This window comes from Panthera leo, chromosome E2 (genome assembly GCF_018350215.1).
Source record: "Panthera leo isolate Ple1 chromosome E2, P.leo_Ple1_pat1.1, whole genome shotgun sequence".
NCBI lineage: Eukaryota > Metazoa > Chordata > Mammalia > Carnivora > Felidae > Panthera > Panthera leo.
In genome coordinates this window covers 47821536-47839742 of record NC_056693.1, presented here as the reverse complement: position 1 = coordinate 47839742, position 18207 = coordinate 47821536, and the positions used below count along the sequence as shown (strand labels likewise).

General features: G+C 37.4%; 1 protein-coding gene across 15 annotated transcripts in view; it reads right to left on the bottom strand.

The window, feature by feature from the left end:
• The window catches only part of HYDIN (HYDIN axonemal central pair apparatus protein), a 443605-nt gene that overhangs the window by 327498 nt on the left and 97900 nt on the right, over positions 1–18207 (bottom strand). For 14 of the 15 annotated variants that reach the window (XR_006196932.1, XM_042917620.1, XM_042917622.1 and 11 more), the window contains 3 exons: positions 17018–17143; positions 7352–7471; positions 3894–4028 (listed from right to left, as the gene is read on the bottom strand). Coding sequence is in view for 14 of the 15 variants with exons in the window: in XM_042917620.1 (XP_042773554.1) it covers positions 3894–4028; positions 7352–7471; positions 17018–17143 (381 nt within the window). In the remaining variant the exon portion in view is untranslated. The remainder of the gene's footprint in view (positions 1–3893; positions 4029–7351; positions 7472–17017; positions 17144–18207) is intronic. The other variant, XM_042917629.1, reaches the window with a different exon arrangement.

Genomic DNA, 18207 nt, shown 5'->3' with positions numbered 1-18207 from the left:
TGGAGAGAAACAAGAAAAAGCTAAAATCTAATACATTCATGGTACAAAAAGATATTTGAGCCCTTTTTATATGCTTTTGCTTTTATCATCTGTAGGCCATCCTCAAGTTGAAGAAACCTTATATTTTCTTGGGATTAACTTTTACTTACTTGTTTTACTCAACAAATATTTACCACAAGTTTCTTATTTGTCAGGCATTGCACTAGGCTAGGGAGGACTAATTCTAGACAGGAAGAAAACAAAATCCCTATCATAATTTTTGCCAAAAAAAATGGTTAATTGTGGAAAATTTTATGGTGTCTACAATTTAATTAAAAATGCTGGCAATATAGTTCACCATCGTTGTATACCTAGATAACATTAAATACAGTAGCATTTTCTAGTCTTCCTGGACCACAATTTTTAAATTTCATAGTAACAAACCAGGAAAACTATTTTAACCACAAGTTATATATTTCCTTAAAACATAACTGAGCAATAAAATTGCTCTTCAAACTACCGCAGTCATTTCCATATGGCAATTCTATAGTAAACAAATGCTTTCATAAGTCCAAGAAAGTACCCAGTTTTGCTTTCCTACAAAAGCCTAGTAATTTTCATTCTCCCTTTAATAGTAAAGATACAAATTTAAGAGGTCAAGAAAAGTGCCAGGCTCCAGAATTTTATAGTGTTATGATAACACTGACTATTCTATTTCTACCACATTGACATACACTAAGATTATTAAATTAATAACATATCCTATCATTTTTTTTAAAAAGTCTGTGTGACAAGAAGAGATACGGAAAGCCAAAGTGAACCTGCTGCACCTGTTATCTGGGCACTTGGCATTCTTAACAAGTTAAATCCCCAGGAAGCCAGATTAAAAGATGACAGGAAAAAATGTAAATTACATTATCATCTTCGACATGCTAATATACATGGGTGCTGAAAATCCAATTGAAAGGGGACTGGCTTATTAAGCTGTGGCATGCTGCAATTTACATATCTCACCCTCCAGATGTGAGGAGGGTAAATGAGAATGGAGTATGCTCAGATCAGCAGGGGATAAAGAAGAGAAATACATATGTACGTTGGCTATCAATTTAGCCAACTGAAGAAAAAGTGACACAGTGAAAAGATTGACTTCTATTTTTCCTAAAATAAATCTGAGTCCTCTGCCACATTCTGGAACAGCACTAAAGGCAGCATGGGTAATCCTAGCTGGTCATTCTGTGCATGGCCCTGATGGCTCTCCAACAGTGAGCAAATGCAGATGCCCAGACGACTGAAAAAAACTACTGAGAGTAGGGCCCTGCTGATGGTGCAAGTATAACAGGACCTTTGCAGGAAAGGGGGACCAAAACTAGCAGCAGGGGCTTCCCCAAATTCTCACCATCAGTCTAAGGCAGTCAGCAAAAGGAGAAATCACTATGTTCTAAAAAAACATATTATGTAAATTATAGCTTAGAGTCCAAATCCAACACAAAATCTTAATGTACCCAAAGTTGAATACTTAAATTTCTCATAGGTCACCAAGACTCTCACTCTGTGTCTCCTCATACATGCATGTAGCTGTTGAGAACTTTCAAATCCTTAAAAGAAACAGTAAAACAAACTACAACTTAATTTTTTTAAATTAGGGGTTTCCCAACAGACAGACAGTGTTGGTGAAATGGAAAGGTTAAGAGGGAATAAAAAAGCCAGATTAAGGTAAGCCACCACAAAATATAGCAAAGTAATAACCCTCAATAGGAATGTTAGCATTTCATATTTATATAATAAATACAAACATACTTAAGATACATTTCAACTATTTATCTGCTGTATACATAAGCAGTAATAAAATCTTTCTCTTTACTTTTAGCTTTTGATTAGGGAAAGTTTTAAACATACACAAAGAAAACAAATGAGTGTAACAAACCCCATGTACCCACCACCCAGATTCAACAAATATTAACACTCTGCCATTCTGGCTTCACCTATACCTCAACCCAACGCTTTCTTCCCCCTTCCATTGTTATTATTTTACTTTATAGTTTTTAAGGTAAAATTTAGATATAGTAGAAGGCATAAGTATTAAAAGTATAATTTTAACAAATGAATTAATCCGTATACCCCACACACTTATCACAATATAGAACATTCTACCTCCTAAGAAAGTTCCATGTGTCCATTTCCCAGCCATAATACCTACAGGTAGTTATCCAACAGAAGACATTTTTTCTCCATCACAGGAAAAAAAATAAGGAAATCCAATTCAGCAAATAGAACAAACTTTCTATTTCTATTTTTCAAGCTGCACAGAGGCTTCTAATCATCTTTCTACTGAAATGACAGTGTAGGAATTTCATACCCAAACTCAATCCAGACACCATTCTCTTCATAGACAGTATTCAGATACAGACACTCAAGGAAAAAAAAAAAAAAAGGACTTTGATAACATATAACAAAGTAACAGCAACATCAACGCCCCTGCCCACCACCACCACAACTTCTGGAACTTTTATCTTTTCATTTATTTCAATAGTACCCCAAGCAAAATTACATGTACATAATAAGCACAACCTGAGAAATAAATAGTATTACCACAAAGTCAAAAAATAATAACAGCAGCATCATTCTAATAGAATTTCTAACCACTCACTACAGTGATACATGAGTGGCAGGCCACATTATATTCTCTACTCCTGCTCTCCAGAAAAGTAGAAAGAGCAGCAATAGTAGCAGGGACACTAGTAATGGCATTAACAGCAGCTGACTTGTACGAGTGATGAAGAAGCAGGGATTCAAAGCTAGTACTTTCTGTCTCTATCATGTTTTGATTCCAACCCTAACGGCACAATACAGATAAGCACACACACCATTAACACTATATAATAACCTGACATTTTGTCATGCTTATTTGAGTCTTGTTTTTCAACCCGACTCCTTTGGTTTTGCTGGTAAAACTCCTTTCCTCCTCTGCACAAGTCCCTACTTTGGCCCAGAGAGAAGAAAACTCAACCCACAATTTTGCACTCCTGGAAAAGGGCTGGGGAGGAAGCCTCTAGCCTCAGTCTCCCGTAGCTGGTCCTTCCTTCCAGGAGGAACTGGAATTTCTATAACTGAGAAGGGTTTGGGGATGGACTGGCTCCCCCACAGCTGGAATGGTACTGCAGGGAAAAGGCCTCTTTTTGAACTCAGGCTCTTTCTAGCGGCCTAGGTGCGGACAGGGCTAAGCAGACCAGGCAGGTCTCCGCTCTCAGCTGCAGCTGCCCCACTCAAGCTCGGGTGGAGCTATCCATGTGTCAGCCCTTCAGGGCCACTTAATTTGCCAGTCACTGGGGAGGAGGATGCCCTATCCAGGCCTCAGGTACTGGCCACATTCTTTGCCATTAATGAGACTAATACTGTGATCAATATTTGGATCTTGGGTCTCTTTCCTGAACTAGTTAGAATCCAGGGAGGAGGGATGCAACTAACTACGATCCTAAACTTCCAATAAGCCATAATCTTTATGCTTTGCCTTGGCTCACTGCATCTGGAGCACACTGGTTCCTTTTTGGTGACCCTGTGGCTGATACTCAAATATAAATATGCTGAGGTAGGGGAGGGGGTTGACGGAGCACCCAGAAGGATCACCCTTCTTTATACCCTGGCTGCTGACAGCTCATGTAAGCCCTCAGCTCTGGTTGAAGATTCTTCTCTCATCCCCAGGGGTGCACTATCCCCTCCGCTCAGCCACCCTGACCACCACTCTAACCACCACCACTATCACCACCACTAATACCATCGACACCAACACCACCAACACCGTCAGCAACACAACCACCAACACCGCAACCAATACCACTCACGGCAATACTACCAACGCCTCCAGGAATGTTCGGAATTGCCAACTGCTAACGGCAAGTACACAACCACTTTCTTACCTTGTTCTCCTCCGGAGTGAAGAGGATTCGGAATATGGACGGCACTCCTGGAGCTACTTTGTGGCCAATGTCTTTGGGGCTGATTACTTTAAAGTAAGGCGAACTTTCCTCAACAACTTTCACCATCCTTGGAATCTGCAAGAAAAACACACCACAGTGGCCACTCTGCCCGTGAAAAAGCAAAAGCAAAAGCACAGGCTTTGTAGTCCACCAGGAAATCTCCATCTACTACTTACCAGCCACTCGACCTAGGTCAAGGCTTAACTTCTGTCTCCTCAAATGTGAGACGAGGTGACTCATTCAGTGCATCTGAGCTTTATTTTTTTTTTTAATTATTATTCACTTTTATCATTACTGCAAGCCTTTGTTCATTTTCTCATTTAAATGGGACTATCTTTGAAGAAGAACCTCGTGGTCAGCTAAAACCCCACCCACATGGTAGAGATCAGCTCGATTTCCCATCATTTGAGGACTGCTCTGGGAGAAGAAATCACATTTACTGCTGTCCTGCTATGGACCATCCACCATGAGCCGTACATGATGAGCCGCTTAATCCTCTCAATAACCCTGAGCTTCATTATGACTCCCATTCTACAGAAGGAGAACAAGACACTTTTCCTTAAGTGCGATAGCTTCGCCCAGTCCCAGCCTCACTCCACCTTCCCTCTTGGGGGCTGTCCTAAGTAGACACCACTGTGCACAAGAACAAAGAGCAAGCAGCACAGGGTCCCCAGGCCAGTGTCAGAGTGGCTTCAGAAAGTTTCATTCTCTTCAAGTCCTCCTCTGCTCTACTTGCCTCGCCCACGGTATGCTTCTCTGTTTAACAAAGACAGTCTAAGCAATAAAGCAAATATAAATGTGAGGAGAACCTAGAGGTTCTAGGGACACAAGGAAAGGGATGACTTTTTTTTTAAGACTTGAAGGGAGCAAAAGAAAGTGAATATAGTTAAGTATGACTGAGAAGTCTCAGGGGAAAAATGAGAACAAAACCCCCACAGTCTCTCAAAACTGAAATCCAGATGGGCAAGGGAAGAAGAAATGCCGAAGATCAGACTCAAGGCTGATCTTAAGACTAGAAAGTAAGGAGGCAGGGAAGAGATGTGTGCAAATCTGATAGGAGCCCAACAGGAGTGGCTGGTAAGGGGAATGTGCAGTGTCATTTACAATGTGCAGAATGATACTACTTAAGCTGCTGGGAATACTTTTGGTAAGAGCATAATTATGGATTTAAAAAACTAGAAAGGAAAACACCAACAACCCTAGGAATAATAACGATAATATTGGTTTAGTGCTTCCTATGTGACAGGTGCTGAGCTGAATACTTTACACGCATCACCTCATTTAATATTCCAAACAACCTATTAAAATGGGTACTATTAGGGGCTCCTGGGTGGCTCAGTCGGTTGAACGTCCGACTTCGGCTCAGGTCATGATCTCGCGGTTTGTGGGTTTGAGCCCCGCGTCGGGCTCTGTGCTGACAGCCCAGAGCCTGAAGCCTGCTTGGATTCTGTGTCTCTCCATCTCTCGGCCCCTCCCCTGCTCATGCTCTGTGTCTCTCTGTCTCTCAATAATAAATAAACGTTAAAAAAAATTAAAAAAAAAAAAAAAGAAATGGGTACTACTAGTATTCCCATGGCCCAGAGAAGTGAAGTGACTTACCCAAGGTCTGCAGCTGGGAGACAGATGAGTTTGACTCTAGAGTCTGGGTGCTAATAATTATATCCCAAGTACAGTGCGCTGTGGCTTGTAGAGTGCTCACAGCTTACTTTCATCTTGTGTGTGTGGGAGATAGAGGAATGAGGACCAAATGGTCTCCGTTGTTTGCATTCAATGCCAATGAGGAAGCAAATAAATAGTGAACAGCACAGAAATTCTATCCCAGCAGTTCTTTACGAGTCCGTGAGCTAAGGAAGTAGAGAAGCAGGCTTTTATCAGCCACCTAGTACAAGGGTCCTGAGAGTCACATGCCCAAGAACAAGCCTTCCTAGGCTAGAGAAATCTATCTGCTTTTGGCAGCTGGACTTTCCCTGGAGGGGGACCCTCCTTTCATGAGGTCTAACAGCACAGCAGCATCTAACCAAGAGGTGTTGGGTTACCCATGAGAAGTGAGTGCCCTCTGGCAGACAAAACTGACACATGCCCTATACCCTTTACTTGCTCGTATATGCCTGCTGGGAATCGTGTCTTATTTAGGGCTGAGCAGGAGTGGCCAAAGTACCCTTGGGCTAGCTCCTCTCTCTTTAATAGCCTTAAAATACCTGAGCAAGAGTCAAAAAGTCATGGCGAAAGGGAAAAAGAGAAGTGGAAGTGACAAAGTGACTTGGTTGGCAGTCCTACATGAAAAGAGAGAGCCCTACTGTGTATGTAAAGTATCTCTTCTTGAGGTCTAGGGGCCTAATCCTGAGCATCTCAGATTCTCTTTCTTCTCTCTGACTACCCTTTTAACTTCTGTCCCTTGAGCTTCTCTTGCTAACACTTCTGCTGCCAAGAACTAAATACACCATTTTCTTCAGAGTCTGACTTTGCTGCCACTAAATCACCCCATTGATCTCTGAAAGGCATCACTGATTCCTTTAATGAGTTACTGCCAAATATAACTGCAAGTTCTTGCATAGTCTTTATTTTTTTTTCTTTTCTCTTACAGCTAGGCTTTTTGTCTCCACACTCTCAAACTCCTGAGGTATTCCTACCTGCCTTCACATCTGAAGTTTAGCATCTCTCAGATGCCTTCCTCCCCATCTGACTACTTTTCACACTTTAACTGTGCTTTATGCTGACCTCCCACATTATTCTTTCTTCCATTATTGTTACATGTCCAGGAAATCTTCAGGAACTTAATACTTTTTTCTTGAAGTAAACCCTAATTTATCTCTTGGGGAGAAAAGGCATATGGATTGAGAAGAGATTCAGTGGCAACCAGAAAAGGACAAGGTATAGACAGTGGGAGAAGCTGTCCAAAACTATCTATAGACAAAATCTGAAGGCTATCTGAGGTAGAAGGGAGGAGACAGAAAAAGGGGAACAGGAACTCCATTTTTTTTGGAGATTTTTTTCTTAAATACAATTTATAAAGTATAAATAATTTGGCTGAACAACCTCAATTCATATGAGTAGAGTTTATACCTTCTTGTGGGAAACGGTGGCTCTAACACACAGTATGTAAGCATGAAGAGTAATTGTCTTGAACCAGTCACACATAAGAACTTCATGACATTTCCCTAACCAATATTTTACTCAAAAAATGTTACTGCACATGTTGGGAGTTGACCATTTGGTGGGCATTGACTTGGGCCTGAACATGTATGAACACACCAACCCAGTCTTGTCTTCATTAAGCTTATAGTCAAAGGGCATGTTTTCAACTATTTTCTTAGAATTCATCTAAGATCCTACAGGATTCCATTTTATTTAATCCCTTTTTATATTCCATGAGAGGTACATTCAGCAAACATACTCACTTTGTCATTGTTTCTCAAAACCAGTGGAACTTCATAGACTTCACAGGGAGTATAGTTCTGAAACACAATTTCTGATGGAAAGGGCTGGAATAATGCCTGATCCAGGTCAATTCCTGAAAACTGCATTGAAAGAATAAATCCATTATATAGTCACACAGTGGCAGAAATGACTGGGGAAGATATGAAAATACTATATAGACCTATGGATACTAACACTAAAAACATAGGAAATACTCAGAAAGGGGTAACTACTATAAACAATAATTGTTATAAGTAGTAAAGTTACTGTGATCAACTTGTTTATTATATGTATATATATGTATATATATATAATTAATATATATGTGTGTATACATACATGTATATGTATGTATATGTATTTATATATATATATAAATATACGTGTGTGTGTGTGTGTGTGTGTGTGTGTATATATATATATATATATATATATATATATATATATATATATATAATTTATTGTCAAAATGGTTTCCATACAACTCTGAATGCTCATCCCAACAGGTGCCCTCCTCAATGCCCATCACCCACTTTCCCCTCTCCCCCACCCCCCATCAACCCTCAGTTTGTTCTCAGTATTTAAGGGTCTCTTATGGCTTGCCTCCTTCCCTCTCTGTAACTTTTTACCCCCCTTTCCCTCCCCGCCCCGGTCTTCTGTTAACTTTCTCAGGATCCACATAAGAGTGAAAACATATGGTATCCATCTTCCTTTGCCTGACTTATTAACTCAGCATAATACTCTCCAGTTCCATCCACGTTGCTACAAATGGCCAGACTTCATTCTTTCTCACTGCCATCAACTTGTTTAATACAAAACAAAGTAGAAGATTTTGTCCTCAGTTAAAAAAATATAGGCTAATTAGAACACCAACCCAAAACTTCCATTTATGTCAATGGTGAATACTTTGAACCAATCCCCCTATTAAAATAACAAGAAAAACTGTATCAACAAATATCTGCTTGGAGGCACTGAAAAGCTAACAAGACAGTCTGATCTAATGTTGAAATTATGAATTATCTCAAACTATTAGCTTGTGTAGTACCCAACAGGTTTTGAGTATTGCCATGTTTCCTTAAAATTTTAGAATATCACATGATGCCCTGTGAGTTTATAGTTGCACCCTGGGGCACCTTAGTATAGGTTGGAAAGTGAAGATGTAAGCAACCATCTCAATAATTTAGAAAAGCAATAGCAAACATAAGAAAGAAAGAAAGAAAGAAAGAAAGAAAGAAAGAAAGAAAGACCAAACAAATGAAAAAGTGACATAACAAAAACAACAGCAAAAAATAATGAAATAGAAAGTAACCATACTACAGAATCAACAAAGCCAAAAGTTGAGTCTTTAAAAAGACTGATAAAATTGATAAAATACCTAATGAGCATGATCAAGAAAATAAGACAAAAGTTACAATAAGCCAAGATAAAGAATGAAAATAGGGATATTACAACAGAAACTGAACTATGTAAAAAGATAACAAATGGATAGTATGTCAATAAATGGTAAAATGTACATTAAAAAGTACATATCTTAAGAAAATAAAATTTATCAAAAGTAGCACAAAAACAAAGAAAATTTTAGTAGTTCTGTAACCATTAGATAAATTAAAACTGTAAGTAAAACATTTTCATAGAGAAAACTCCAGCCCAAATAACTTTACAAGCAAATTCTAGCAAACATTTAAAGATACAAATCAAATATTATAGGACCTCTCCTAAAGGAAAGAAAAAAAATTAATGTCTCCCAACTCGATGATGTTAGCATAACTTTCATATAACTAAGAAAGATGGTGGGAGAAAGGAAAACTATAGGCTAGTCTTAGAAACGATAGAGTTTTTTTTAAAGGAATAAAACATTAGCAAATTGAAACTCACAGTATATAAAAAGGATAACACATCATGATCAAATTGGGTATAACTCAGAAATTCAAAGTTGTTTTAACAGAAGCTCATTAAAAAGAAACAAAATTGTCATAAGAAGAAAAATTGTTTACTTAGAAAATTCAAAACAACTTATAGATAAACTATTAGAAGTTACAATTAATAAATTATTTATCAAGGTCACTGAGTATGAGGCCAACAAATAAAAATCAATTATATTACTAGGTACTAACAATGAACATTTAGGAAATAAAATATATAAACAATACGATTTAATAGCCTCCCAAAACATAAAATACATAGAAATAAATCCAATGAAAGATGTGTAAAACCTTCAACTAGAAAAGCCACAAGATATTACTGAGAGGAATTAAAGAAGACCTATGTAAATACAGTAATAATACCATGTTCATGAATTGAAAGACAATATTTTAAGGATGTCAAATACTCCGCAAACTGATCTAAAAATTCAATGCAATCCAATAAAAAAAAATCCTGGTAGAAAATTTTTTTGAAAATTAAAAAGCTGATTACAAAATTTATATGTAAAACAAAGGGACCAAGAATAGACAAGATACATTTGAAGAACAAGATAGGAGGGCTTGCTTTATCAGGCAGCAAGATTTATTATATTATTACATATCATATACTGTTATTTATCAATAATTAAAATAGTGAAATGTTAGCACAAGATTTATCATAAAAACAAATATACCAGATTTAAAAGCCCAGAAACAAATCCTTAAATATATCATCACTTGATTTATGACAAAGGTAACACTAACAAGCATTGAGGAAGAGAAATTCTCTTCAATGAACGGTGTTGGGTTAACTGGATATTCCATATGAAAAATATCAATTTAATCCCTATCATACACCATTCCAAGGGTATCAAAGCTCTCAATATGAAAGGTTAAAACAATGTTTTCAGAAGAAGACCAAGAGGAATATCTTCACGATGTTGAAGAATGCAAAATGTTCTTTAATGGGGCACAGAAAATACAAAACATAAATTTAAAAACCAATAAATTAAGTCATATTGAAATTTGAAACATGTTCATCAAAAGATTCCCTTAAGAAATGAAAAAGAAATCCAAAGAATGGGAGAAGATTATTTGTAATACACATAACTGATAAAGGACTAATCTCCAGGATATATGAACTTATACAAAACAGTAAGAAATGGACAAAGCACATAAACATGCAATTTATAAAAGATGATAACCAGATGGCTAATATACATGAAAAGTTGCTTAACCTCATTAGAAATCAAGAAACTGAAAATTAAGCCACACCGTGACAACACTACACTCCCAATAGAATCATTTCAATTAAAGAAACTGACAATGTTAAGCATTAGCAAGTATTAGCAATTCCAACTGGAATTCCCACACACAGCTAATGGCCATATGACGGTACAAACACTTTAAAAACTGGCAGTTACTACTAAAGAGACACATATGCATAGCCTATCACTTAGAAATTCCACTTTTATGTGTAGGCCCAATAGAAATGCATACGTGTGCACTAAAAGAAATGTACAAGACTGTTTATAACACCATCATTTATAAGATCCAAAATGTGGGAAAAGCCAAATGCTCATCAACAGTAAAATGGATAAACATCTGGTGGTGTAGTCATACAGTGGAATACCATACAACGATAAAAATGAACCACCTATTACTAAGCACAACACAAATCTTCAAAACTTAATATATTGAGTTAAATTAGCCAGAAATTAAAGAGTATATACTGTGGTATTCCACTCATATGAGATTGAATAAAGAAAAAATAAACCTGTGATCAGCAGTTCTTCTGAAGAAGAGGGAAAGGTAATGACAGAGAAGGACATAAGAAAGCTTCCAGGATGCCAGTAATGTTATATCTTACATTGCTTCATCTGAGTGGTGGTGATATGAGTATCCTTACTTTGTGAAAATTCATCAAGCTATGTGCTCATAATACACCCACATACACACTCACAAATTCAATAAAATTTTTACTTACAATGTATTTTCGACACAAGAGAATAAAGGAGAAAATTATTACAATCATTTCAATAGATGTAGAAAAACATTTGATAAAATTAAGTATCTATTCACAATAAAAAAAAAAAAAAACTCCTAGCACACAAAGCAAAACAGGTAACTTCCTCAGTCTGACAGAGAGTATCCAGATCCTCACAAAGAAAATAATAACATTACACTTAATGTTAACATGCTGGGGTTTTTTTTCTTTTACTTTAGGAAGCAAGACAGGATACCTTTGATCATAACTTGTACTCAGTATTCTATTAAACCTAGTAGTAAATTCAGAGAAGCAGGTGAAATATGTAAAAAATTAAGATTAAAAGGAACCTTAAAAACATACTGCTGAGAGAAGCCAATCAGAAAAGGATACATACTATATGATTTCAGATATATGACATTCTGGAAAAGTGATTATCACTGGTTCAGGGGGTGGGAGGGAAAGATGGCTACTTGAACACATGATTTTTAGGGCAGTGAAGCTATTCTCTATGATACAGTTATGACAGATCTATGTCATTACACATCTGTCAAAAGCTATTATAGAATATACAGATGCACGGTGAACCCCAGTGTTAACTATGGACTTTAGTTAATAATAATGTATCAATATTGGCTCACCAATTGTAAAAAAAACAAACAAACAAAAAAACTACCACACTAATACAAGATATAAATAATAGGGACAAATGTGTGTGGTAGGGTAGGGAAATGGGGCATGTGAGAACTCTCTGTACTTCTCAATCAATTTTTCTATAAACCTAAAACTTCTCTAAAAAATTATCTATTAATTTGTAAACATTCAAAATGGGAAAGAAAGAAATAAAACTGCCATTATTCAAAGGTAATAAGTATTTTCAAAGACAATCCAAATAAATCCATAGATGAAGTATTACAATTAAAAATGAGAGTGGCAAGAGTTAAAAAGGAAATTTTCAGATAGATACTATTAGAAGTTATCTTTCAATAAATAAAACAAAAATGTTAAAGTGAGGGAAAATCACATTATATAACATTGCACCCAAATATAACATTGCACCCAAATACCTGAGACTAAAATAGAACAGATATGAAAAGATCTCTATAGGGAAAACTATCAAACTTCACTGAGAGAAATTAAAGAAGGTTTCAAGAAACGGGAGATACACTATGTCCGTGGATTAAAAGAATTAATATCACGAGGATATAAATTCTCCCTAAGTTAATTTATAGACAATGCAATCTCAATCAAAATCTCTCTGATTAATAAATTGATTCTAAAATGTATATGGCAATGCAAAGAGCCAAAAGAAGCCAAGATACTTTTGAAAATTCCTAAGAGAAAATACCTTTAAAGAACAAAGTATCTTATTATATTTATAGATATTCAAATATATAGCAACTAAAACGCTGTGGTGTGGATTAAAATAAATTGACCAATAGCGTGGAAAAGTCCAGAAACAGATCCTTGCATATGGATCACTGAATATATGACAAAGGCACTGTGGTGCAGAAGGAGACAACGGATCTCAGCATAAACGACACTTAGAATCCCAGATGGACTGCGTGTAGGCTGTAACTGGCAGTGTGAGTTCCCTTCCCCACCCCTCCTGCCACAAATAACCAGGGTTGAGAGAAGATGCCCAGTGAGAACGTCCACAACTTCAGATCTCTGGTGAGGCTGGCACAATACAGATCAAAGCAGACGACATACTCTGATAGGCAAAACCACCAACTCCTTGTCTGGAATAATAGGAAGGGCAACAAGAAATCCCCTGGATGTCATCTAGCACCAGTAAATAGTAAGGAAGGCTGGGCTGATTAGGGCTACACATAAATCTGCATATTTATAGGAAGCAGCTTGTCACTGAGACAGGCTAGAAGAGAAAAACTGTGAATCAGAAGGGTCCCTACAAGTCACAACTCTGGGGAGAAGGAAAGGCTAACACAATTCAGTCATTCTTCCTTCCTTCTTCTCAGTCCTCTTCCAAATAAACACAACACACAATCCTCTTTCATAAAACTCTGCATGGAGAATCGTGGAGGATTCCTGCTGGTCTGGGACACTGCCAGGCCCTGCCTCAACAGTAACTGCCTGCAATAGCAAGCCCAGGAAAAATGTCCTTCTTCCTTTTGAAAATGAGTGGTAATGATAATAATAATGATAAATCAAGATCTATACAAACTTCAAGAACAAAAAAAATAAGAAATGGCAAATGAAGAATAGTTAACAGAAAAGTTGCCATGAAGCAATGAAAATATTAGCCACACCATTTCACTATAAACTCAAAAAACATAATGGAAAAAATCTGAGAGCACCAAGCAAATAATTAAGAGCGCAGGGAATAAAAAAAAGCAATCAAAGAGATGAAAAATTCATGTGTTCACTCAATAAATACTAATTGAGTTTCCAATATTTTTCGTATGTTAAGCATATAGTACTGAACAAAGCCAACAAAGTCCTTGACCTCAGGAAGCTTACATTCTTGGGGGAAATGGATAAAAAAAGTAGAAATAAAGAAATATATAATATGAGGTCAGGCAGTGATATGCCATGAAGTAAACTAAAATAGGACAAGGAGAAAGAGTGAATGCAGGATGTATGCTCTCTTCAGGAGGTGGTCAAGGGATGGCCTCTCTGAGAAAAAGTCATCCAAGTAGAGATGTGAAGCAAGCCATGCAAAGATCTGAGAGAATAACATTCCAGTTAGAAGGAATAGCAAGTACAAAGGCCCTGGGGTGGGAATTATCTCTGAATGTTCGAAGAGCGGCTGATGGATATAGCATAGCTAGAAGACAATGAAACAGGAAGAGTGGAAGAAAACGAGGTCTATGAGAGAAGTAGGTAGGATTAGATGATGCACAGTCTTATAACTCTGAGGGCAATAGGAAGCTGTTGGATGGTTTTAGATATGGAAGTAACATGTTCTAATTCACATTTTTAAAAAATATTCTTCTTTGTGCAGAACTGATGATGGGGCAATGAGATGGAAACAGGGAGACTACTTCAGTAGTCTATAGGATGGTGGCTTGAACTGGGAGGGTGGTGGTGGAGGTGGTGAGAAGTAGTTTGATTAAATATATATTTGTGAAAGCAGATATATATAAATATATATATAACAAATATATATTTGTTATAGCATTTGTCATTGGACCTCATATAAGATGCAAGAAAAAGAGAGGAATCCGAGATAACTCCAAGGTAGGTTTCTGGCCTGAGGAAAAAGATAAATGGGGGTACTATATACTAGAGGAAGGAGACGAAAGAGAAGAGATCACATCTTCAGGAAAGGAACATAACACAAACATGAGATCTTAGATATTTTCAGTCTGAGCTGCCAATCATTCATTGGGCTGAATATGCGATTCAGAGTTCAGAACATAGGCCATAGCAGAAGAAATAATTATGAAAGTAATCATTTAAAAAGTAGGATTTAAAGCCTTATTCCTAGAAGGAGTCACCTAAAGAATGAGTTGAAAAGAGAAAGAAGTTGAAGGAGCAAGTAATGGGGAGCTCACTACTCGTCGTAAAAGTACATTTAGCGATCAGGAAGAGGAAAGCCATCAAAATAAATAAATAAATAAATAAATAAATAAATAAATAAGACAAAAACAGCCAGTGAAGTTGGAAGAAAACCAAAGGAATATCATATCTGAGCTACAAGTGAATAAAAAGGTATAAGAGGGGCGCCTGGGTGGCTCAGTCGGTTAAGCGTCTGACTTCGGCTCAGGTCATGATCTCGCGGTCCGTGAGTTCGAGCCCCACATCGGGCTCTGGGCTGATGGCTCAGAGCCTGGAGCCTGCTTCCGATTCTGTGTCTTCCTCTCTCTCTGCCCCTCCCCCGTTCATGCTCTGTCTCTCTCTGTCCCAAAAATAAATAAACGTTAAAAAAAATTAAAAAAAAAAAAAAGGTATAAGAAAGAGACACTGAGTCAAATGCTGTGAGAGAACCCAGAAGTGTCAAATTAGTCAAGCATAAGGGTGAATTATAAGAGAAACATACATACACAAAACTCAAAGTAAGGGACACAGAGGATACCCTGATGGATATAATAACAAGGAAATGTAAATGAGGAGAAAAAAAAAAAGAACCAAAAATGGCAAGAACAAATAATGGGTAATTCAAGAAAAACTTTCTAGAAGTAAACTAAAGATACATAGTATCTCAAGAAAAGTTTAGTCACACCCTAATAAAATCACTGGATATTAAATTAGAATAAACAATCTTGGGGCATATGTGCTAAAAGATTCAAGTCTCTATAAATCAAGCCGGTGTCATCACACCTCTACATACCATTATGCATCTTTCTTCTGCTTACCATTAAAGCCAGAAGGTGAGGAAAATGCCCACAGAGCTCTTACGAGGAATATACGTGACCCATGAAGGCAAATCTGAAGTTCGGTATAAAGGCAAGACACAAATATTGTCAAACACATAAAACCAAGGAAATACAGTTTCCATAAGCTCTTCTTGAAGGTATTAGTAGGGGATGACTATCACCCAACTAAGAACAAATGAAACTCCAGAAAATAAAGTAAAAATAACCAACTGAGTTGAAAGAAGAAAGAGGAGAAATGATGAGATATAGGAAAGTATACTAATTTCCTCATCCTTCATAGCAGGGTCACAATGTTAAAACACACACAAGCAGTACACACAGGAAAATATTCATAGTCTGGTCTCAGTCACGCTATGGGAAAAGAACAATGATGAATCAGCTTTGGGAAAAGCCTTGTTCGCTGCCCTCAAAGGTAGAGGGTGCTGGCAGAGAAGAGAAGAAACAATAACTAAAGCTAGCAGCGCTCAGAAGAAGAGCAGATATTGTGCAGATCCCAAACAGGGGAGGCAATGGTGTTGCAGCAAGAGCAAATGAGTCTCGGGGACTCATTCATCCGGGGAAAGATCTCTGAAAAATCTCTCAGGAATACCCAGGAAGCCTTTGAGAGGAGGCTGATCTCCAGCAGTTAAACTCATGGACGTTCATACCATAATCTGTACATAAAAAGTAAAGCATATAATTCAAGAAATTAACTTAAAAGTAGGAATAAGACCTTATCTTATAATCATATGCTCCTAAAGCCTAGAACATACAGTTTACATTAAAATACAGAAACAGGTTAAAATAACTGTCCCTTAGAGACTAAAAGGATACATTTGCTATTGGAAGTGAACCGGGAGAGACAACAAATGTCTCCTTTAATAAACAATTCCGCCTTCTTCCTTTCTAGTGATGACAGCTCAGGTAAGAAGGGATTTGTTGTTGTGTTAAGATGACTTAATTGGATTTGGTACTGGAATCCTTGGAACTACTAATCTATAAATAACGGTGTCCAGAAGTAGCTAGGAAAGAAATGTGACTCCTCAAAAGTTATTTGTACTTATTAATTGTAATTCTCTCCATATCAAATCATAGATATCAAGATCAACAGAGGTAGAAAAAGAACATATAACACAGGAGTGCCTGGACGGCTTAATGAGTTGAGCATGTGACTCTTGATTTCGGCTCAAGTCATGATCTCAGGGTCATGAGATTGAGCCCCACATCAGGTTCCATGCTGGACATGGAGCCTGCTTGGGATTCTCTCTTCCTCTCCCTCTGCCCCTCCCCCGCTTGCACTCTCTGAATGAATGAATGAATGAATACACAAACCCAATAAGGATTTATCCCAGAAATGATAGCTATTAGTTACTGTTGTTCTAGAATGTTCACATTATTCCAGGACCTGCTTCATAGGTAACTATGACAGAAAGCAGCTACCTTTTGGTGTGTTGTTTCCCCCATATCTAAAAGTTCGATGATCTGTGGTCGGCACATCAAACGTGTATTAGCCAGTCTCTGCTCTGTGGTGAGGGACATTTCCTTCAGGAACTCCGAGGGTGTCAGCTAGAATTTAAAAGAAAACAGCTGAAGATTCATAAATGGTTATACTGAAAAAGTATTTTCATGAGTGCCAGTAATGAATAATTTGTGTTTGCAACTTTCAGGGTAATTCTGGAATGCCACTAAGTTCCCTTATAAAATATTTGAATTAACTAAATAATACAAGAGAAGTACCTGTGGACTTTTAAGCTCTTTGCACAGTAATTTGAAATGACATGTGGTTGCTGTTTCCTTGTCATTTTTAAGAAATCACACAAAAGAAACTGGGAGGAGGGAGGGGAGTCAAGAAATTGCACAGGAACATGTCCAAAGAGCTTAACATTTATGTTCAGAAGGAGCATCTGAACATACAACCCTGCTTCCAAAATCACTTCTGGTCTTCAGAACTAAGGAATTTGAAATGCTTCTATTTCTCAACTCCAGTTACAACAAACAAAGCCTGTGGGTGTTTTCACTATCCTGCTGTATCAGGTTAAAGAGGAATCTTGTGAAATGAGGAGGATCTAGGAAGTGTGACTGCACAGCTTAGGAATGAGTTTGAACTCTTTCGAAATCACAAGAGCGCATTTAGACCTTGTTTTAAAAGAGCTTGAAGCCCATCCATCACCAGAACCAGCAGCCAGTCATAGTCACACACCCAAACAGGAACACAAAATGCTTTAACACTTTCTAATATTATGGGGGGGGGGGGGGGGGGTGTAACCTATTATTTAAATAAAAATCATTTAAATAACCCAACAAGGTTTAGTTACCCAGGACCAAACACCATTATCTACTTATTGTTGTTCTGGAATGTTCCAGGGCTTACTTTATATGCAAGGGGGGATGATGATCACTGACAGCAACATCATGCTTGAGCATATACCAAGACTTTTTAAAACATTCAGAGGTTATACAATTTAGTTGATTGATTTCACCTTGGGTTAAAATCACTGCTCTTCAAAATGCATACAAAATTAATTTCTGTGATTGAATCCATTTAAATGAAGGCATATTTCTAATACAGCTTCCGACTTCATTTTTGAGGTTCTTTTTGACTGGAACCCAGATTAGAATACTAAAATGTT